Source organism: Delphinapterus leucas, chromosome 10, assembly GCF_059928025.1.
Source record: "Delphinapterus leucas isolate spDelLeu-1000000601 "Yukka" chromosome 10, BTC_Dleu_Yukka2, whole genome shotgun sequence".
NCBI classification, from domain to species: Eukaryota; Metazoa; Chordata; class Mammalia; order Artiodactyla; family Monodontidae; genus Delphinapterus; species Delphinapterus leucas.
Window position 1 is genome coordinate 65,954,759 of NC_143138.1, and position 21,062 is coordinate 65,975,820.

Here is a 21,062-nt window from a genome sequence, read left to right on the forward strand (position 1 = left end):
GGCGGGGCGGGGCGCCGCGGCCGGGTGCATGCTGCGACGTCACGTGAGGGGGAGGGCGATTCGGCCCCGCCAATCCCAGCCGGACGGCGTGGGGCGGAGGGCCGTCGTCATTGGGCCCCGGCGGCAGGCGCCCCTGCCTCTGCTACCTGTTGCTACGGGCGCTGTAGAGCTGCAGCGAGGCGCGCGGGAAGGCTCGTCTCGCGAGAGCTCGGCTCTCTTCTTGACCGTGGCGGCTGCAGCGGTTCTGGGACTGACATGGACGCTCACGAGGACTACGTTTGGCCGAGGGCAACCTCGGAGCTCATTCTCCTCCCGGTCACGGGTCTGGAGTGCGTGGGGGAGCGGCTTTTGGCGGGTGAGTTTTGGTTGAGGCGCGCGCTAGCGGAGAAGAAACTGAACGCTCGCCTGGGGAGCGGCCTTAAGAACAAAGGGATGCCCCGAGGAGGAGGACGGGCGGCGGGCGGGAGCCCGGAGATGGCGGGGCTGAAGCGCGGCCCGAGGAGTCCAGGAAACAAAAAACTGAGGTGGCTCCCGAGGCCTTTCATAAACTGCAGGTGACGCGGAGAGGGCGGGTGGGACGGCAAAAAGGAGCGGGGAAACGCGGTCGGCGGGGGCGGGGTAAGGGAATGAGGGAAGCCTGTGGCCGCTTCGATGGGTTGGGCCTCTCCTGAGGGGGCTCGGCGAGTAGGTCGGCGATGAGGCCCCCCCGTGGGCGGGTCCAGAGCCCGGGGCGTGGCCTTTCGGGGGTGGGCAAGGCCCAGAAGGGGGTGTGGCCTCTCCGGTGTGAGGGTGCGGCGGGTGAGGCTCTTACCTAGAAGGTGGAGATGAAGAGCCTCTGACCAGGATGGGGTCGCGGGAAGCTGAGGACGAGACCTTTCTGAGTAGGCCAGTGCGGAGGCTGAGGTCTCTCCCGAGATGGTTGGGTTCCAGGAAGTCTGATGTCGATGCCCCTCCGAGGAAGGTCGGCTCGGGTAGCAGAGGCCAGGGATCTGAGGCGGCAGAGACCTGAGGAGCGGTGAGGCTCGACTGGAAGCCACTAGTGACCGATGATGGTGCTGCTGAGTTTGATAAGGGTCCCAAGGCAGAGCACTGGCTGTCAAGCCTTGAGTGAGCTGCTACCAATCCTAACGGGGATGGATGTATGGGGATGGGGGATGGGGCGAGGGATGGCCCAATTTTGATGTGGTGTGGGGGCTCTGGGAGCCCAAGGTTCCTACACTGAGCTAAACTCCTAAGGCTCCTGGAGGAGAGGATAGCTAAGCAGAAAGCTGAAGAACCGCAGAAGTAAACTAGAAGAGAAGGTTCCTGGCAGAGGGTGAGCAAGCCAAAGGCCTTAAGACTGAGTTTGTCACTTTGTGTGAAAGAGGGAATTCTTATGAGGCTTCAGTAGGAGGGGAGGGTGGTCTAGGAGAAGAGGCTGGAGAAATGAACAGAGGCCAGTCCATTTTAGGCCTAGATTTGACTTTATCCCTAAGGGCATAATGTCCCAGTGGCGAAGCCCCATTGAAAGGTATTAAGCATGGGAATGGCTTGGGAAGTTCAGATCAGAAAGCTTTTAAAGTGAATTCACTTATTCCTGTGACTTCCAAAGTGACTTTTATGTTGGCAGTTCTCAAATCCCACCCATGTGTACTGATAGTCTAAATGTGTATCTACAATCTGAATTCCCAGCCCTTGTTGTCAAGTGCACAGGTGCCTACAAATTGAAATACTGTTTAGCAGAGGGAACACCAGCCACTCAGGTGCCCAAGCCCAAGAATCTACCTTGTTCCCTAGGCCAGTCTGGTTGATTTGCACTTCATACATGTGGCATCTATTTTTTCTACCTTTATTGCCATCAAATTTGAGGCCATGCACCTATGCCTCCCTGACCCCCTCAGTAGTGTTCTCTCTAGCCCATCCTTGAGCCCTTTGTTTCCTGTTCTAGCCACACTACCCAAAGCTCTTGCTCACCTCAGGGCCATCAGAATTGCTGTTTCCTCTGCTACGGAAGGTTCACCCCCTCTCACTCCTGCCTGCTCTTCCTTTGACTAACTGCTGCTGATCCCTGATTCCTCAGCCTAAATGTTTTGTCCTCCAGTTGGCCTCCCCAGACACTCACACAGTCTGGTCAGATCAGACCAGGGTTTCTTAGTCTCAGCACTATTGATATATTGGAACAGATCATTCTTTGTGTGAGGGGCTGTCTAAATTGTACGATGTATAGCAGCATCATTTAGCCTCCACTCCTAGATGCAAGTAGCACACACAACTCCCGGTTGTAACAACCAAAAATGTCTTCAGACATTACCAGATGTCTTCTGGGGGGGGGGAAATTGCCCCTCTGTTGAGAACCACTGGAGTAGACTTTCCCATTTTGTATCCTTTTTTTTTACCCCCCCCCCCATTTTATATTTTTAAAGCAACCTATATAGTTCTTTCTTGGAACTTACCAAAATTATAACTATGTAGTTTACTTGCGTGATATTGTTTGTTTGTTTTTAATATTTATTTATTTGGCTGTTCTGGGTCTTCGTTGCTGCATGTGGGATCTTCAGTTGCGGCATGCAGGATCTTTTAGTTGCGGCATGAGAACTCTTAGTTGCAGCACGCAAACTCTTAGTTGCTGCATGTGGGATCTAGTTCCCTGACCAGGGATGGAACCTGGGACCCCGGATTGGGAGCGTAGAGTCTTAGCCACTGGACCACCAGGGAAGTCCCTATTTATTTTTTAATTTTTATTTTATATTGGAGTATAGTTGATTAACAATGTTGTGTTAATTTCAGGTGTACAGCAGAGTGATTCAGTTATACATATATATGTATGTATTCTTTTTCAAGTTCTTTTCCCATTTAGGTTATTACAGAGTACTGAGCAGAGTTCCCTGTGCTATACAGTAGGTCCTTGTTGGTTATTTTATTACTTTTTAAAATATTTATTTATATATTTTTTGGTTATCTGTTTTATTTTTGTTTGTTTTTTAAAAAATATTTATTTGGTTGCGTTGGGTCTTAGTTGCAGCTCCAGGGCTCCTTAGTTGTGGCTCGCCAGCTCCTTAGTTGTGGCATGTGAACTCTTAGTTGCAGCATGCATGTGGGATCCAGTTCCCTGACCAGGGATCAAACCCGGGTCCCCTGCATTGGGAGTGTGCAATCTTATCCACTGTGCCACCAGGGAACTCCTCTGGTTATCTATTTTATTTATTTATTTAAAGTATTTAATTAATTTATTTATTGGCTGTGTTGGGTCTTTGTTGCTGCGTGCGGGCTTTCTCTAGTTGCGGTGAGTGGGGGCTACTCTTTGTTGCGGTGCGAGGGCTTCTTATTGCGGTGGCTTCTCGTTGCGGAGCATGGGCTCTAGGTGTGCGGGCTTCAGTAGTTGTAGCACATGGGCTCAGTGGTTGTGGCTCACGGGCTCTAGAGCGCAGGCTCAGTAGTTGTGGTGCACAGGCTTAGTTGCTCCGTGGCACGTGGGATCTTCCTGGACCAGGGCTCAAACCCGTGTCCCTGAATTGGCAGGCAGACTCTTAACCACTGTGCCACCAGGGAAGCCCCTGGTTATCTATTTTAAATATGTGTGTGTACATGTCAATCCCAGATTCCCAATCTATCCCTCCCCCCACTCTTTCCCCCACCCTGTAAGCATAGTTTGGTTTTTTTTAATTTTATTGGAGTATAGTTGATTTACAATGTTGTGTTAGTTTCAGGTGTACAGCAAAGTGATTAGGTTATACGTATACATATATTCATTCTTTCTCAGATTCTTTACCGATATAGGTGATTACAGAATATTGAGTAGAGCTCCCTGTGCTATACAGTAGGTCCTTGTTCGTTATCTGTTTTTTATATAGTAATGTGTGTATGTTAATCCCAAACTCCTAATTTATGCCTCCCTGCCACGTTTCCCCTTTGGTAACCATAAGTTTGCTTTTGAAATCTGTGAGTCTGTTTCTGTTTTGTAAATACATTCATTTGTATGTTTTTTTTATTCTGGCCGTGCCTCGCAGCTTGTGGGATCTTAGTTCCCCCACCAGGGATCAAACCTGGGCCCTTGGCAGTGAGAGCGTGTAGTCATAACCGCTGGACCGACAGGGAATTCCCTGTTTGTAGACTTTTTGTTGATGGCCATTCTGACCGGTGTGAGGTGATACCTCATTGTAGTTTTGATTTGCATTTCTCTGATAATTAGTGATGTTGAGCATCTTTTCATGTATTTTTTAGCCATCTGTTGTGTGATATTGTTTAATGTCTTCCTAATCCACAGGAGCAGGGTCTTTATTCATTACTGCAGCATATAGTTCATTGTCTGGTTTATAATCGATGTTATGCAATTTTTTTTTTTTTTTTTTTTTTGGACCGCATTACAGCTCCTGGAAATCAGGAGGGGTTCTGCTGTAGACCCAAGGTGGAAAGATTGACTTACTGGGTCTGCCTCTCCCCTGGGGGAGGTGGAAGTGGGAAGAATGCATGTAGAGGTAAATGAGGCCAAGGATTTGAGGACTAAAGCTGAGAGGATTCCTGTCTGAAGCATGAGAAGTTAGGTGGGGTGAGGAGGAGACTGAGTTTGAGGAATTCATGGTTGAATTGAATGTGATGGGTGACTGATGAGGGGATCAGAAAGTCAGCACTGAAGGTACGGCTGAAGGTGAGACCAAGTATTTTCCAAGGTTCAAGCCTGCAGGACTGAGTGACCTAATATATTCATAAGCTACATACTGAGAATTTTCCCTGCTCCCTGTCTCTTCTTCATGGCTCGTCAGAGTTAGGTGAGGGGTTCTGATGCGGCCTTTGCCTCTGTCCAGGTGAGGGGCCGGATGTCCTGGTGTACACCTTGGATTTTGGTGGACATCTGCGGATGATGAAACGAGTGCAGAACCTGCTTGGCCACTATCTTATTCATGGGTTCCGAGTGCGACCAGAGCCCAACGGAGACCTTGACTCGGAGGCCATGGTGGCGGTGTTTGGGAGCAAGGGACTCCGAATTGTGAAAATTGGCTGGGGACAGGGCCGCTTCCGGGAGCTCTGGCGTTCTGGCCTGTGGAACATGTCTGACTGGATCTGGGATGCCCGTTGGCTTGAGGGGAACATGGCCTTGGCCCTGGGCCACAACTCAGTGGTGCTGTATGACCCTGTGGTAGGGTGCATGCTGCAGGACGTGCCCTGCACGGACAGGTGCACCCTCTCCTCAGCCTGTCTGATTGGAGATACCTGGAAGGAGCTGACCATAGTGGCGGGTGCCGTTTCCAACCAGCTCCTGGTCTGGTACCCAGCAGCTGCTTTGATAGACAATAAGCCAGTAGCCCCCGACCGACGGGTTAGTGGGCACGTGGGTGTCATCTTCAGCATGTCATACCTGGAAAGCAAAGGCCTGTTGGCCACAGCTTCAGAAGACCGAAGTGTTCGCATCTGGAAGGTGGGTGACCTGCGGGTGCCTGGGGGTCGGGTGCAGAATATTGGGCACTGCTTTGGGCACAGTGCCCGTGTATGGCAGGTCAAGCTCCTAGAAAATTACCTTATCAGTGCAGGAGAAGACTGCGTCTGCTTGGTATGGAGCCACGAAGGCGAAATCCTCCAGGCCTTTCGGGGCCACCAGGGCCGTGGGATCCGGGCCATAGCTGCTCATGAGAGACAGGCCTGGGTGATCACTGGGGGCGATGACTCAGGCATCCGGCTATGGCACCTGATGGGGCGTGGGTACCCGGGTTCGGGCGTCTCCACCCTCTGCTTCAAATCCCGTAGCAGGCCAGGTGCCCTCAAGGCTGTGACGCTGGCTGGCTCATGGCGAGTACTGGCAGTGACTGATACAGGGGCCCTCTACCTTTATGACCTCGAGGTCAAGTGCTGGGAGCAGCTGCTGGAGGACAAGTGCTTCCAGTCCTACTGCCTCCTGGAGGCAGCCCCTGGTCCTGAGGGCTTCGGACTGTGTGCCATGGCCAATGGGGAAGGTCATGTCAAGGTTGTCCCCATCAACACTCCAACTGCAGCTGTGGACCTGACCCTGTTCCATGGGAAGGTGCACAGCCTGAGCTGGGCCTTGCGTGGCTACGAGGAGCTTCTGTTGCTAGCATCGGGCCCTGGTGGTGTGGTGGCTTGCCTAGAGATCTCTGCTGCACCCTCTGGCAAGGCCATCTTCGTCAAGGAACGTTGCAGGTACCTCCTACCTCCAAGCAAGCAGAGATGGCACACATGCAGTGCCTTCCTACCCCCGGGCGACTTCCTGGTGTGCGGGGACCGCCGGGGCTCCGTGTTGCTGTTCCCCTCCCGACCAGATTTGCTCAAGGATCTTGGGGTCGGAGGCAAAGTTGGGGCTGGTACTCGAGCACTTGGAACGGGTAGTGGCAGTGGTGGGAGTGAGAACACCTTGGCTGAGTGGGGCCCTGTGTCCACCCTCCCTTCTCTGCATGGGAAACAGGGTGTGACCTCAGTCACCTGCCATGGTGGCTACGTGTACACTACAGGGCGTGATGGTGCCTACTACCAGCTCTTGGTGCGAGGTGGCCAACTCCAGCCAGTCCTAAGGCAAAAATCCTGTCGAGGTATGAACTGGGTGGCTGGGCTCCGAATGGTGGCTGATGGGAGCATGGTCATCCTGGGTTTCCATGCCAACGAGTTTGTGGTGTGGAGCCCCCGGTCGCATGAGAAGCTGCACATTATCAACTGTGGTGGAGGGCATCGCTCCTGGGCCTTCTCTGATACCGAGGCAGCTATGGCTTTTGCCTACCTTAAGGATGGGGATGTCATGCTGTACCGGGCTCTTGGTGGCTGCACGCGGCCACATGTGATTCTCCGGGAGAGCCTACATGGCCGTGAGATCACTTGTGTAAAGCGTGTGGGCACCGTCACCCTGGGGCCTGAATTTGGGGTGCCCAGCTTCATGCAGCCTGACCACCTGGAGCCCGGTAGTGAGGGCCCTGGCCTGATTGACATTGTGATAACGTGCAGCGAGGACACCACCGTCTGTATCCTGGCACTCCCCACAGCCACAGGCTCAGCCCATGCACTTACAGCTGTCTGTAACCACATCTCCTCGGTGCGTGCAGTGGCTGTGTGGGGCACTGGCACCCCAGGTGGCCCTCAGGATCCCCAGCCTGGCCTGACTGCCCATGTGGTATCTGCGGGGGGCAGGGCTGAGATGCACTGCTTCACAATCATGGTCAGCCCAGACCCCAGCACCCCAAGCCGCCTTGCCTGCCATGTCATGCACCTTTCGTCTCACCGGCTGGATGAGTACTGGGACCGGCAGCGCAATCGGCACCGGATGATCAAGGTGGACCCAGAGACCAGGTGAGGTGCACTGTCAGACAGGAACATGGGGTGGGGGGGCATGCAGGGCAAGCCCTGTGCCGCTGCTCCCAGGCTCTGCCTGATGGCTGTGTACTGTCCTTGCAGGTACATGTCCCTAGCTGTGTGTGAGCTCGACCGGCCTGGCCTTGGCCCCCTTGTGGCTGCAGCCTGTAGCGATGGGGCAGTGAGGTGAGCCTATAGGACCCAGGAGGCCTGGAGACAAAAGAAAATGTAAGGATGTTTAGAATGGGTTCTGAGCTGGGCCATCCTCTGCACCCCCCAGGCTCTTTCTCTTGCAGGACTCTGGGCAGCGGCTACAGCTCCTGGCTGAAACCTTCCACCACAAGCGCTGTGTGCTCAAGGTCCACTCCTTCACACACGAGGCAACCAATCAGCGGCGGTGAGAGGGGCTGCATGGTGGTCCTGCATGGGTTTGGTGGGGGCTCCTATTGCTTTCCATCCCCCTCACTGACCCAGCTGCCTTTTCCTGGCTACCAGGAGACTGTTCCTGTGCAGTGCAGCCACGGATGGCAGCCTGGCCTTCTGGGATCTCACCACTGTGCTGGACCATGGCTCTCCTGCCCTCGAGCCTCCAGCAGACCCTGGGCTTCCCTACCGTGAGTAGCTAGAGTGCCACTGTGGCTGTCCCCCCACCTCCCAGTGCACTCAACCAAGTGTTGAGCTGGGTAGTGACAACCATCTTCTTCCAGGGCTGGGCAGCCCCTGCCTGACTCTCCAGGCTCACAGCTGTGGTGTCAACAGCCTGCACACCTTGCCCATACGTGAGGGCCATCTTGTGGCCAGTGGCAGTGAGGATGGCTCCCTCCATGTCTTTGTGCTTACTGTGGAGGGGCCAGAGCTGGAAGAGGCTGTGGGGGGTGCTGAGCTGGTGCCCCAGCTGCAAGTGCTGGAAGAATACTCTCTCCCCTGTGCACATGCTGCCCATGTGACAGGCCTCAAGATCTTAAGCCCAAGCCTCATGGTCTCAGCCTCCATCGACCAACGGCTTACCTTCTGGCGTCTGGGGCATGGTGAGCCCACCTTTATGAACAGTACAGTGTACCATGTAGCAGATGTGGCCGACATGGACTGCTGGCCCGTGAGCCCTGAGTTTGGCCACCGCTGTGCTCTTGGGGGCCAGGGCCTTGAGGTTTACAACTGGTATGACTGAGATGTCCCGCGGTGGCCGGCATGCTGGGCATGGGGCCTGCTCACAGACAGAGTGACTATCTGTGCCCATGCCCAGTGTGCCTTGAGGGGAGGAAGAGGCAGCCGGGGACTCCTGACTCAAGAGCAGGAGCTGGAGGTGAGTTGAAAGCCACCTGGGCAGACCAAGAATATGCCCCACTCCCCACAATGGGACAAAACTGTGTTACAGAAGCAATTTATTTTGTCTCCGGGTCTCTAACAAAATCTGTGGGTTTTTTCCCTTTCAGTTGATGACTTTGTGGACATTCCCAGATATTGGGGCCTCTGTGGCCTTAGATGTGACTCAGTGGAGGGAGACCCAGCATGGCCAGCCCGGTGTGGAGCACTTCACGCACAGCCCGCAGAAGCTGCAGACGGGCAAACATTTGACCAAACAAGTGTGGTCGAGGCTCCTGGAGGAGAGAAAGGGGCCTGCTGGTCTTCATCCTTTGCTTCCCCTGCACCCCCCACATATGCCCTTTTGCTGTGCACTTACCCCTAGGATGTGTACCCGGTTATAGTATGAGCTGAAATCCATGCTGAGCTGTACCAGGAACTTGCACACCTAGAGACAGAGACTGAGTCACTGACCTGTCTCTGTGCCCCAGAATAAAGACTAGTGTGTGCAGTCCGTCCCAGTGTCCTCTGCCTTACCATCTCTGTGCGTACAGTGATGTGGAGCCCTGGGGCTGTGCAGGGTAGGGCTGCTGTCTGGCTCAGCAGGTCTGGGAAGGGGAGGATGCTGTTGAAGAGCAGCAACCACTCACCCTGTGGAAAAAAAGGGTGCTGGGAGTGAAAGGCCTGAACTTCCCACATGTGACAGCTACCCAAGAGGAGAACTCACCTCATCATGTAGCAGAGAGAAATCCAGACTGCTCACAGGTGGGAAACTGGGGTACAGACCTTGTTCCATGCTGCACTTGTAACTCTCAAAGAGTGTGGCAAGACGTGCACAATTATACATGACAAAGGTGCCACTTTTGGTGCCCTTTGTGGAAATGCTGCTGTCAGCCAGGGCCAAGAGAAGCTGAGGAATGAGGGCACAGCTGCAGAGGGAGGACAGCCACTGCACACCCTGTCCCCCCAGCCCTGGCCCAGCATGACGCCCAGGCTCACCTGACTTTGTGGGGCTGTGCTGAGCATCTCAAACTTAATGGTTGCCACAGAGAGAACCCTGAAGATTTCCATCCAGGCTGAGTCTGAAGGAGTACGGATCAGTTAATCAGTCTCTACAGGCAGGGAACGAGGGGGGGCAGGGGGGCAAGTGACCTTCCCCTACCCAAAGCACAGCCAGGGTCTCCCAGGCGCACCTTGTGCCAGGTCCCTACTGCGCTTCAGTGCTGAGGCCTTGCACACCTGGGCATGCCGGAGCCTGCATTTTGAAAAGAGTGAGAGGAGGACCAGGGGGCAGAGTCCCCCACCACAACTACCCTGGCTTGGTGGCCTTCCTTCCAGCCTCACTCACTCGTAGTACTCGGGCGCAGTCAGGGTGCCAGGTGCACCAGCTACTTTCACTGGGCCACAGACCAGGTGCTTCTGTCAGGAAGATAGCAGGGGCTCAGCCAGCTGGCGATACCCTCCAGGAACCTAAATTTGGTTCCTGGACTCCCCCAGCTTTTTACCTTAGGACCTCCATCCCCACAGGGTAGCCTCCTCAACCTATTCTTCAATATTCTCTGGGCTATGATGCCTCCAGAGACCTCTCCCAGCACCTGCTACACATGCCCATTTACCAAGCCTAACATCTCCCCAAGATCAAGTATCACCTTCTGGACCCATCAACTAACAAGTGGGTTTCAAGGGCCCTCTGAGATTGGTGTGGGGAGCCACCATCACTAACCTACCTGTCTGAGAGGAGCCTGGTCATCCAACTTCCACCAAAGCAGGTCCAACTTCTGTTGCTGGAACTCCTCCTCACAGCTCACCACGTGTACAACCATGCAGCTATCTGCACCAGCATCTGGGGCCGCAGCCTATAGGGTAGGACAGTCACTGCCGGGGACACAAGACACCTGGTTTGCCAGAGGCCTGCAGGGTGGGGTGTCAGTCACTAACCAGGCCTAGGGAGCTGTCCTCAGCCCAATCCTGCACAGCCTGCTGCAGCTCCGCCAGCACAGCGAGCAGATCCTCCGTCACTGCGAAGAGAACACACAGGGCTGAGGCCGGCGGGGAGTGCGGGGTCCGACTACTTTCTGGCCCTGCGAGGCTCCGGGTCCTACCCAGACAGCTGTCCAGGTTGGGGTCATAGCCAGTTGTGCGTCCCCGTTCGTCCACCAGCTCCTTCAAGTACACTCGGCCCAGGGCGCCAGGGGGCAGGGCTTCCGCGTTACGGGCAGGGGTGAGCTCTGCAAGCGCGCGGCTCCTCAGGGCTTCGGTCGCGGCTCTCTCTGAGGCCGCCGGCCAGTCCACCCGCAGCTGCTGCAGGAAGGTCGGCATGTGCGGGTCCCGCACAGCGGGCACTAGGCGCACACTCACCCTGCGAAGCGAGGCGGCCGCCTCAGCCCGAGCACCGGGCTCAGCTATCCCCCACTTTCCACCCGCAGCGGCTCTCGGGCCCCCATCGTGCGCTTTCTCCTTTGTGGGCCCGCGCCCCAGCTCACCTGTGAGCGTGCAAAGCTCGCGCCAGGTGGTCGGCCACTAACACGGCACGCAGCTGGCTCAGGCGGAGGGCGCAGGGGCTGCCGCGCAGCGCCGGGCAGTGCAGGACGACGCGCGGGCCCGGGGCGGCGGGGACGATGGGCGCGGCATAGGCGGCCACGGCGCCGAGGACGCGCTCGAAGACGGCGGACCGCCGCAGCTGGAGCGCCAGCCCCGCGGGGGTTGGCGCGCAGCTCAGTACCGGGGCCACGCCAGGACCCTGCAGGCCGACGATGGCGTGAACCACGCGCTCGGGCACCTGCGGGAAGACAAGCTAGTGAGCGGGTCGCGGCGCTCCCAGCTACCTCGGGCCGCACGTCCCCGCCCTGCTCGCGCCCACCTGGTCGTCCCCGAAGCGCGCTTCCAGCGCGCGCCGCGGTGCCAAGAAGTCTCGGACACGCAGGTGGCGGGCGCGTGTCTCCTTGAACCATACTGGGCCGCCCGGCCCCAGGGCCGCGTTGAGGGCTCCCAGCATCTCCTCTACCCCAAGGCGCATGGCGACCGGAAGGAGTAGGCAGAACCGGAAGCAAGGAACCGGAAGCAAAATTTCGAGGTCGAACTTCAAGGAGGGCCAATTGGTTGGGGCGGAGATCTGGCTGCGGCCCGTGAGTGCACAGGTGCGCTCGACCTACGACTCCAGTGCTGCCTCCGCGTGGCCCACCAGCCTGGCTCGGCTCCGGGTCCGAAATCTCTGGGTACGCTACGGGCCTAGGATTCTCTCGCCGTCGCCCGCAGTAGCAACCAGGGAAAGAACTTAAGTCTTACATTTATGTATTTGTGATAACGTTTCATTTCCTCCATTTACACATGATCAAAACGGCAAAAGTCCCAAATGGATTCTCACTGAAATAGGGCGGCTAACATTAAAACCACTTTCATGACCTACTGAAAAACTCACATTTTTAAGAGAATTTGTGTTCTCCAGTTTCGGGTTATTTGCAAGCATTCCCTCCTTTGACATATGGGTTGTCTTTATTCCTAAAAAATGCCCACTGATGGATCCTCCCACTTCCTGGTTTAGGCAACCAGCCATTGTGGGTCAAATAAACAACGTGACCATGAGAAGACCCAGCTTAAGAACAGTTCTCTGAGCACCCCACTCCTCTACCAGTGAGAATGCTCTTTCGTCTGTCCCACCAGGGCTCCTGAATGTCTTCACTTCACTGTAACTTAGATAAAACCCTTTTCTCTTTTCTTTAATGGGGACTGAACCTAACGCCGTAGAGCGCTGTGCAGCAGATCACTGGCAAACCCCTGATCTCCACCCTGGAGCAGTGAAAATAACCAGAGCTCAGAAAGGAGAGAAGTCTAGGCGCAGCAAAAGCTTGGCAAGGCCCCTCTCTGGTCTAGGGCTGCAAGGCCCTGCTGGGAAGTGCCGAAAGAGCACTGGGCGGACACGACATTCCCGATGGCTTCTTGGGTGCCCACTCAACGGGAGTGATCGTGTCATTCCAAAGCGCTTTCCATGCGTCACGCGCACGACCCGGGGACAGCTGCTAACAGGGTTGGGGGCCCCGAGGCGGAGCTGGGGACTTCAGCTACTCTGGGTGCATGAAGACGGTTGGGGGTGGTTTTACCCCAGGAAGTGAAAGGCTATCTTTAGCGAGCTGCGGGCTGGGGCTGCCCTGGGGGACTCACCGCCATTTGCAGCCCTATACGGAGGCCCTGGGTCCTCCCTCCCTTGCCAATGGTACCTCGGGCTCCAGAGATGACCACCGCCTCGGCTCTCCGATGTCTACGCCTGTCACTTCTAGCCTGAGGGTGCACCTGAGAGAGGGACGGAAACCAGAGCGACCCAATAAAGTATGTCTGGGGATCAGGGGCTAGCCCATTCCATCTGGGTCAGGACGCTGCTCAGGCAGGAGAGCAGGGAACGAAATCCAAGTGCAGCTGGAATGCTCTGGAGACAACAGCTGCTTTTGGGATTCCGTTGCCCGCTGTCCAGCCGGGGGGGGGTTGAGGGGGTTATCCCTCGCCCTAGGGCCAGATCAAACCCCCCCACTCCCAGTCGGCGGACTCAGGAGGTGAAACCAAGTCTAGTGGGAACGAGCCGCTCACCTAGGCCCCCAAACAATATGGGTGGTGGGGGCCTTCCCCGGGACCAGGTCCCGATCCGGATTAGACCCGCGGGGTAGGATTAGTCCTGTTGGTCTCATGCAGTCAGGGCCACTGCAGTGACGGTGGCGGGGCGGGCTTCCGGATCAACCAAGAGGGAAGCGCGCCCGTGGGATCGGAGGGGAAGTAAACCCTACTCGGGGACACCCCGGCACCCGGGACCCTTTGTCCGGTGACGCTGCCAGTGCCCGGAGCGCTAGGGGCCCAATGGGCCCTCACGGCAGCGACGGGACTCCCGGAAATCCATTGCGACCGTCCTCGGTTGTGTCGAGCCTCCCGCCAGCCCCGTCCCGAGGGTGGCAGACGCGGCAATGTGCCCCTGAGGCCAACACACGGTGGGCGCGCGGAGATGCCAGAACCTGCGCGGGCGCCGGCGATTCTCACGCCAGTAGGCCTTCTGATTCGGCTCAAGACGGGGCGCAAGGAATTCTCGGGACGCAAGCGAAGTGAACGAGGACAAGGCGATGCTCCAGCCGCTGTCTAGTTCAACGTCTGGTCCGGTTTAGGCCCGGTCGGCCGCCGAGCACCTAGAAGCAGCCTATCAAAGCGTCCCTTTCCGCTTGCTTTGGCCGCAGATTTGGAGCCATTTTAAGGCGAAACCAGCCAGCCACGCCCCCTCGCGCTCTGGAGAGGCCAATCCATGCTCAACCACGCCCCGTGCGACTCGCGGCCGCGGCGCCAACGGTCGCGCTTGTGACGGTTAGGGAGGGGCGGGACTCGGTGGGGGACAACCGAGGGAAACTTGAGCTGCCTACCCCGCCCTCGGAACCCGACTCTCTAAAACCGGGATTAGCGACTTGGGGGCTGACGCCACGCCCTGGCCAGATGTGCGGGAGTCGAACAGGTGCTCGGCCGCCCCGCCCCGGGCCCCGGGAGGCCGGCGTAATGGCTGAGAGCCGGGGGCCAGGCCGCGGCTGGGGCCCAGGCAGTGCCCTGAGGCCAGCCACGCCACCAGGTGTCCGGCTCCTCCAGGACGGCCTGCGGGGGTCTGGGGAGGGGCGGACGGCAGCTGCTGACACCGGAGCCGCGCTGGGGGACGCGCCCTTATGGGACGGAGGCCCCCCCTGGCCCGCTCCCTCCTCTTTCCCGCGCCGGGCCGGCCGAGTTGCGCGGTGCCCTCCGCGACGCTGGGGGCGCTATGGTCTCGCTAGGCTTGGTGACGCCACGACCCCGCTGTGCCTGCGCCAGCCTCCCTGCACGCCGGTCCGCCATGGCTGCCGCGTTCGTGCTTCGGAGCCTGTACCGAGCGCGGCTCGCCCTTCGCTGTCCGCCCGCGCAGCTGCCATGGTGAGCCCGGACCCAGCATCCCTGACCACCCGCTCCTACGGCCGGCGATTCCCGGCGCCCTAGACCCTGACCGTACCTCTCCGCAGGGCCCCGCGGCGTGGGCATCGGCTCACGCCGGCGGATGACGAACTGTACCAGCGGACGCGCATCTCTCTGCTGCAGCGCGAGTCCCCGCACGATATGTACATCGACAGCTACAACAGCCGCGGCTTCACGGTCAACGGAAATCGCGTACTTGGGCCCTGTGCGCTACTCCCACACTCGGTGGTGCAGTGGAACGTGAGCCCTTCCCTGCAGTGAGGAAACCGAGGGCCAGAGTCACAGGCCTGCCCCCTGATTGTGCCTGATTGTGTCCCTGGCACACCTGGCTCTTCTTTTGCCCCGCACTGGAGCAAGTAGAGGGTCTCTGGGGAAACCTAGGTGGACTTGTATTTAACTTGTCTCCTCCCCACACAGGTAGGTTCCCACCAGGACATCACCGAGGAAAGCTTCTCTCTCTTTTGGATGTTGGAGCCCCGAATAGGTATTGGAGGAGGGGAGGGCTGAAGTGCTGAGCCCCAGAAAGCCACCCTCTAGACAGACCTGGTTGTAGACTAGCCATGTCCGTCCTTCCCTAGAGATTGTTGTGGTGGGCACTGGAGACCGGACTGAGCGGCTGCAGTCCCACTTGCTGCGAGCCATGAGGCAGCGGGGCATCGCTGTGGAAGTGCAGGACACAGTATGTCTGGGACTTGGGAATGCGGAGGGGAGCCCAAGCCTAGCACTAGCCCAGCTGATGCTGGCTTTCTCTTTGCAGCCCAATGCCTGTGCCACTTTCAACTTCCTGTGTCATGAAGGCCGAGTGACAGGAGCTGCTCTCATTCCCCCACCTGGTGGGGCTGCACTCACATCTCTGGCCCAAGCTGCAGAATGAACCACCAGGAACTTACCTGACCCATCCAGGAGGGCCCTAGCACCTTTTGCAGAATGCAGGGGTTCCCAAAGCTTTCACTAGCCCCTCCCCCTTTGTCACTGTAACACTTGTCTTGTTTGCCAGCAAATTAATAATTTAATCCACTTCTCTGATTTTGTACTAGGTGTGTTGCTGGCCAGGAGTTGCTGGCTCAGTGAGTTCTTGGAGGGGGTTGTGAAGGAACCAAGGGGTCATCTATTTGTCTACACTGCTTGGCCTCTCAGAGGCCAGGAGACAGTATAGGCACCTGTTCTAAGCTGTATATCTATCTACTTGCTGACATGCAGATTTGAGGGGACCTCTGTGTTTTCTCCACGAGGTCCTTTTAGAGATTCAAGTTAGAGAATATGTACGTGGGTCTCAACCTGATCCCATGGTGGCCAAACTCTGGGCTAGCAGGAGGCCCCGTGGATGCCAGTCCAAAGCCCCATGGACTGTTCTGTGACCCTTCCTAAGCAGCCACAGGCAATTTCTGAGACCAAACCCTTGGGTCTGAGCTGCCTTTTGAGATGCCTCAGGAGGGGCTTTTTGAATCTAGTACTACCCACCACTTCCAGTTCCTTGAAGCATCCTTCTCTCGGGGTATGAGGCTTTCTCTGGAAATGAAGGTGCTTTGTTTTTGTGTATCTGTGATGGTGGCAACTGCAGAGCCCCACCTACTTGTTGACCTCAAAGATCAGGCATCACTTTTTTTCAAACTTTTATTGAAAAACCGAGGGTGTGCTGTATCCCTTTTCAGAAAAGACGCTTCTCATACCTGTTGGCAGAAGGACCAGCTGTGAGGTGAGGGCAGGAGCATGGAGGCATGGAAGAGACCTCCACCCCAAGGACAGAGGAGTGGAGAGGGTTGGTCACTTACGAATGGAGGCTGTGGACACCACCTTCCACCTGAGCTGAGGATGTTCTCTTCTCAAACTTGAGCTCTCCAGAATACATCATGGCTCTGAAGAGAGGCAGAAGTCAGATGTGGGTAGCTGGCCCTGGACCAGGTCCTCTACCCAATGTCCCAGCTCCCTAAGCTTACCGGACTTGGGTCAAACTCTTGGCGCCAATGTCCTGGCAGGAGTGCTGGATGCCGGCAATCAGGTAGGGAACAAATTTGTGGATGGATCCTTTATCCTGCACAGCCCCAGACACCCCCTGGGCCACCTTGATTTTGTCAGCTTCACTGCAGGGAGAGGCAGGAAACACAGGCAAAGTCGAAACATGGATGATGCTGCCAGTGCAGGGTTAGCATAGGGCAACTGACCTGCCTGTCCCACCTGAAATATCGGTTCTGGCTGCTGAGATGCTTGTCCATGGCATCAAGAGAACCCATACCCCGATATTTCTTTAGCCGGATCCCATCAGAGAAGAAATACTCGCCAGGGGCTTCAGTGGTAGCAGCCAGGAGGGAGCCCATCATAACTATGGACAGAAGGAATGCTGGGGGAAGACCCTGAATGGCATTAGGAAAGGAGACCCACTAGGCTCCCTGAATGTTGGGCCTCACCTGTTGAGGCCCCAAGGGCCAAAGCTTTGGCAATATGGCCCACATTTTGGATTCCTCCATCAGCGATGACAGGAACACCAAAGCGCCGTGCATATTCTGACACCTTGTACACTGCTGTTGCTTGGGGCCGCCCACAGGCCAGCACTGTTGAGACATGGAGGAACAAATGGGGGTGGCGTTAGTGGGGACAGGCAAGAGGCTCTGTGGCCACAAATCAGCACCCAGGAGCTCTCAGTTACACCTGCACCAGGACTGCAGCTTGGTACAGGAAGAGTCTTGTCTGGGATGGCTGCTGCCCCATCAGCCTTTAACAGTACAAATAGCTGTGATGGCCCCCACTCACCCTTGGCATGTGCGCATGCATATGTGCATGGCCCAGGGCAGCCTCAGGCACATGCAGTCAGCAGCCGGGAAAGCCCCGCCCAATTGATATCAGGTCGGGTAGGGGTCACCGTGCAGTTAGTACCCAGAGACCCACCCCTTGCTCCCTGCATGGTGGGCAGCTCAGGCAAGATCAGGGCAGTGGTCATGTGGAAGGAAGAGTGGGCCCCCGAGTTGGTCCTTAAGCTGTGCCTACTGCAGGAGATGTGGGCAGAGCAGGGCCTACCTGGTGGAGGTCCTGCCCTACAAACACCCCAGGAAGAGGAGGGAGCTGTGTTCTTGAGCAGCTCCCAAAACCATGGTCTGTCATTCAGTTTGCCCTGCCCACCCGTCAGCACCACAAACCCCGGGAGCTACAGCTACAGTCAACCAAGCAGCCGGGCAGTGGGCAGCTGGGCCGGGCCAGTGGACCGGGCCGGACTTACTATAGCAGCCCGTGACAGTAGAAGGGCATTTGGGGCTGTGGGACTTTATGTCTGGAGGGATCTTGGGAGCCGCTAAATAAAACAAACAGACCAGAGTTTAGAGAGGGCACGGAGCAGGAGCGGGGAGGCCAGGCTAGGCGGGGGTGGGGGAAGTGGCAGGTGAAGACTGACGAGAGCTCGTCTTACTTCCAGCATTTTACCCATCCAAGGGGCCTGTTTGGCCCTGGGGCTGCCCCTACTGGAGGACTCAACGTAGTTCCCGTAAGAGCGCTTGGCTCCAGGGCATGTGGGGCTAAGGGCCCTGCTAAAGCCAGGTCTCTGAGGGCCTTGCCAAAGTCTTCTTACCTTCTTGAGTGATGCAGATGGAGCCACTGCCCATTCCCACCCGCAGGGCATCTACACCAGCATCAATGAGGTTCTTGGCCTGAGCAGCTGTGACCACTGCAGGGAGGAACAGGGAAAGGCTCACATGGTCTACGTGGGAGCCTAGCTCCCCCCCTCTCGCCCCACATCCTTCAGTGCCCAGTCTTGTCTCACCATTGCCTCCAATGACTTGGAGACTGGGGTATTTCTCTTTGATGTACTTGATCATGTTGATCTGGAAGATGGAGTTTCCCTGGGAAGAGTCCTGAGACAGGAAGGTAGTCCCAATGAGACTGGTATGACAGCTGCTCCTACCACCCCACCTTGCCTGTGCAGCAGCTCACCAAAACCACCACGTCCACACCAGCCTGGGCTAGTAAGTCCAGCCGATACTTGTCATCCTCATGAGTGCCAATGGCTGCTCCACACAGCAGCTGCTTCTTGGCATCTTTGGAGGCCAGTGGGTAATCTCGGTTTTTCTTCAGGTCTGTCCGGGCAATGATGGCCACCAGCTCATCATCTTCATTTACAATGGGTAACTTTCCTGGGGGCAGGGCAGGACATAAATCAGGACCTTGGTCTTTGGTTCCAGAACACTTCCTACCTCTAGGACTCACCCTTCTTGCTGCGCTGCAGAATTTCATTTGCTTCCTTCAGTGTGATGCCTGCAGGGGCTACCACCAAGTCTTCCCTCTTTGTCATGATCTATAAGAGAGGGGAGTTGTGAGGAACAGCAATAGGAGATCAGGCCTCCCAACAGACCCTGCCCTAACTCAGGGGTGAGGTTCCAAAGACCACCATGTTTACACACCTGCACCCAGACCACCCTCAAGTAAACCCAACAGTCTGCAGCAATCTAGTGACAAGAGTGAGAATTTAGTAGAAAGGACATCAGGTACATGGAGCACACTGTGGAGAAAGAGCCACACCGGAGAAATGACAAGAGGAGGCTGAAGTTGGTCCTTGAGCACAGCCCCCACTCTGGGTGTGGCAAAAAATTTGGGTATGCTGGCAAACATTTGGGCAGATTGAAAGCCTTTGGTGGGGAAGGGATGCAGGAACCCCATGAAAGGGTCAGAAACAGCCAGGTGTTCATCTTTCCTGGACAGCAGAGGCCCTCAGAGTTGCCATTCAGACAACAGAACAGAAGCCTTTATCTTTAACCTGGGCTGTCAGTTTGCCTGTGCTCTGTCAGTGGCACCCACCTCTCCCAAAAGCTGGTCATGCTCCTCCTCCTTGAGAAAATCAATGTCCCTCGAGGAGATGATGCCCACCAGGCGGCTCCCCATCCGGCCTGTGTCAGTGATGGGGATACCACAGAAGCCATGCCGGGCCTTGGCTTCAAAGACATCCCGCACTCGATCCTTGGGACTGAGGACCACAGGGTCCGTGATGAATCCCTGCTCATATTTCTGGAAGGGATGGTGAAAAAGGGCACTTCTGAACCACTTTCATCAGACTTTTGGTCTGAAGCCTGGGATCTGTGCCAACTCCCCCTTTGGCAGTGCCACAGGATCAAATCACACAAACACTTCAAACCCAGAGCTAGGAGACATGAGTGAACTGCAGGGCACTGTACACCTGGCCCTCTTCTGTTGCTTTAAGACACAGGGTCTCAGGCTCTTCTCAGGAATTGAACCCCCACAGTGGGAAAGAAAGGATCCTAAATCAGAATAATTCCCCCACTCCCACCCTACTCCACCTCAGTGCAATTCCCAGGAGCTCTTGACAGTGATCATTTCCCTTCTGACCTTCACTTTACGAACTTCATTGGCCTGGAATTCTGGTGTACAGTTGTGGTGAATGAAGCCAATACCACCTGTAAGCTGCAGGATACACAGAAAGAAAACACGGGAAAAGTGACAAAGAAGAAGAGTGGCATGATTGCCTGTGGGAAAGAGAGATGGGGCCCCTGCTTCTGCCCTCACATGCCACAGTGCTCACCGCCATTGCTATGGCCATCCCAGCCTCTGTGACTGTGTCCATGGGTGAGGAAACAAGTGGGGTCTTCAGAGTAATCTTTTTAGTCAGAGCAGAGGTCAGGTCCTAAAGAAATAAGGCCAACTAATGTGCAAAAGCACCTCATATACCTCAGGGCGGTGCCATGTTCCCCGCAAAATAGGTGCTCTGTATGACCTGCATGCCAGTAAGACCATTCCATAGCATCCACCCCCAAAAGCAATCTACTGAGATAGCCGAGAGGGGACAGCGGCACTTTTATCCAACCTTGATACTTAGGATCCAATTCCTGTCCATACTCACCACTTGGTCTGCAGTGAAATCGATGTACCCGGGGAGAATGAGAAAGTCACTAGAGGGGAGGGGAATTGGGAGTAAGGGTCAGGCTTATGGCAGGCTGAGACGCCATCCTCATAAATCATCTCTTAAGGCATTCCGGCAGAGAGGGAAATAACCTAGCCCGAGTAACACAGGCAAGGCAGAGAACAAGGTAGAGATGGAGACAGCGGACCTTTTCTGCCACCTAGCTGTCATCAGCGCCTCTGGCATCCTGACAACTCCATGTGCCCAGAGAACGGAGTTTCTAACCTGGAAATCTCAGGCACTACCAAGATGCCTCTTCCATCCCGCCCGCTTCAGACCTGTCAAACTGAACCTGAGATGGGTGGGGAATTTCCGGAACCTGTCCCCCACGCCCGAGCCAAGCGGGCTCAATAGAAGCCCCACCCGGCCTCCCAACCCTGCGCGCCGCTCCTCTCCTGGCCCAGGTGAGCCCGCTAGGCCCGCACTTGTAGGTGAGGCCGTCCCCACAGTTAAACAGCTGCTGTGCCGTGAGCCCGTCGTCCGGCACGTAGGACGTGCCCCCGCTAATCAGGTAGTCGGCCATGGCTAGCGCGGGGCAAGGCCGCGCGTCTCCGAAGACGTCGCCGCAGAGGCCTCCGCCTTCTGGGCCGCGCCAATATAAACCCGCCGATATCGTCACCGCGCCCAGCGCGTCGCC

The 21,062-nt window shown here is 56.4% G+C and overlaps 4 protein-coding genes across 15 annotated transcripts; 2 read left to right on the forward strand and 2 right to left on the reverse strand.

Moving 5' to 3' along the window:
* Nucleotides 1-136: 136 nt before the first annotated feature.
* Nucleotides 137-8,813, forward strand: WDR6 (WD repeat domain 6). 2 transcript variants are annotated; one of them, XM_089919295.1, is made up of 7 exons: nucleotides 137-355; nucleotides 4,782-7,263; nucleotides 7,369-7,452; nucleotides 7,547-7,663; nucleotides 7,762-7,880; nucleotides 7,974-8,569; nucleotides 8,700-8,813. In XM_089919295.1, the coding sequence occupies exons 1-6, from the start codon at nucleotides 256-258 to the stop codon at nucleotides 8,432-8,434; spliced, it is 3,363 nt and encodes a 1,120-aa protein (XP_089775421.1). In that variant the 5' UTR covers nucleotides 137-255; the 3' UTR covers nucleotides 8,435-8,569; nucleotides 8,700-8,813. The 2 variants fall into 2 exon arrangements, with proteins under 2 accessions (XP_089775421.1, XP_089775422.1); XM_089919296.1 differs by lacking the exon at nucleotides 137-355 and adding an exon at nucleotides 627-1,015.
* On the reverse strand, nucleotides 4,290-13,814 carry DALRD3 (DALR anticodon binding domain containing 3). Of its 9 annotated transcripts, XM_089919301.1 has the most exons (13): nucleotides 13,147-13,804; nucleotides 12,783-12,855; nucleotides 11,052-11,347; nucleotides 10,671-10,927; nucleotides 10,507-10,586; nucleotides 10,296-10,424; nucleotides 9,917-9,987; nucleotides 9,762-9,823; nucleotides 9,568-9,650; nucleotides 9,296-9,478; nucleotides 9,106-9,219; nucleotides 8,948-9,016; nucleotides 8,632-8,864 (listed from the first exon to the last, which is right to left on the reverse strand). In XM_089919301.1, the coding sequence occupies exons 1-13, from the start codon at nucleotides 13,242-13,244 to the stop codon at nucleotides 8,745-8,747; spliced, it is 1,635 nt and encodes a 544-aa protein (XP_089775427.1). In that variant the 5' UTR covers nucleotides 13,245-13,804; the 3' UTR covers nucleotides 8,632-8,744. The 9 variants fall into 9 exon arrangements, with proteins under 9 accessions (XP_089775428.1, XP_089775427.1, XP_089775424.1 ...); XM_089919302.1 differs by lacking the exon at nucleotides 8,632-8,864 and adding an exon at nucleotides 4,290-7,476 and having other exon boundaries at nucleotides 10,507-10,927; nucleotides 13,147-13,806; XM_089919298.1 differs by having other exon boundaries at nucleotides 10,507-10,927; nucleotides 13,147-13,805.
* Nucleotides 13,815-13,918: 104 nt separating this feature from the next.
* NDUFAF3 (NADH:ubiquinone oxidoreductase complex assembly factor 3) lies at nucleotides 13,919-15,555 on the forward strand. Its single transcript, XM_022573210.3, has 6 exons — nucleotides 13,919-14,047; nucleotides 14,355-14,490; nucleotides 14,577-14,769; nucleotides 14,947-15,013; nucleotides 15,108-15,208; nucleotides 15,287-15,555. Exons 1-6 carry the CDS (start codon nucleotides 14,029-14,031, stop codon nucleotides 15,401-15,403), a joined length of 633 nt encoding a protein of 210 aa, XP_022428918.1. The 5' UTR covers nucleotides 13,919-14,028; the 3' UTR covers nucleotides 15,404-15,555.
* Nucleotides 15,556-16,093: 538 nt separating this feature from the next.
* IMPDH2 (inosine monophosphate dehydrogenase 2) lies at nucleotides 16,094-21,025 on the reverse strand. 3 transcript variants are annotated; one of them, XM_089919313.1, is made up of 15 exons: nucleotides 20,851-21,025; nucleotides 20,366-20,414; nucleotides 20,048-20,149; nucleotides 19,855-19,929; nucleotides 19,309-19,515; nucleotides 18,721-18,808; nucleotides 18,448-18,647; nucleotides 18,278-18,368; nucleotides 18,086-18,181; nucleotides 17,741-17,812; nucleotides 16,935-17,078; nucleotides 16,705-16,849; nucleotides 16,467-16,610; nucleotides 16,302-16,385; nucleotides 16,094-16,199 (listed from the first exon to the last, which is right to left on the reverse strand). In XM_089919313.1, exons 1-15 carry the CDS (start codon nucleotides 20,946-20,948, stop codon nucleotides 16,178-16,180), a joined length of 1,617 nt encoding a protein of 538 aa, XP_089775439.1. In that variant the 5' UTR covers nucleotides 20,949-21,025; the 3' UTR covers nucleotides 16,094-16,177. The 3 variants fall into 3 exon arrangements, with proteins under 3 accessions (XP_089775439.1, XP_089775440.1, XP_022428916.1); XM_089919314.1 differs by lacking the exon at nucleotides 20,048-20,149; XM_022573208.2 differs by lacking the exon at nucleotides 17,741-17,812.
* Between the last annotated feature and the right edge of the window lie 37 nt (nucleotides 21,026-21,062).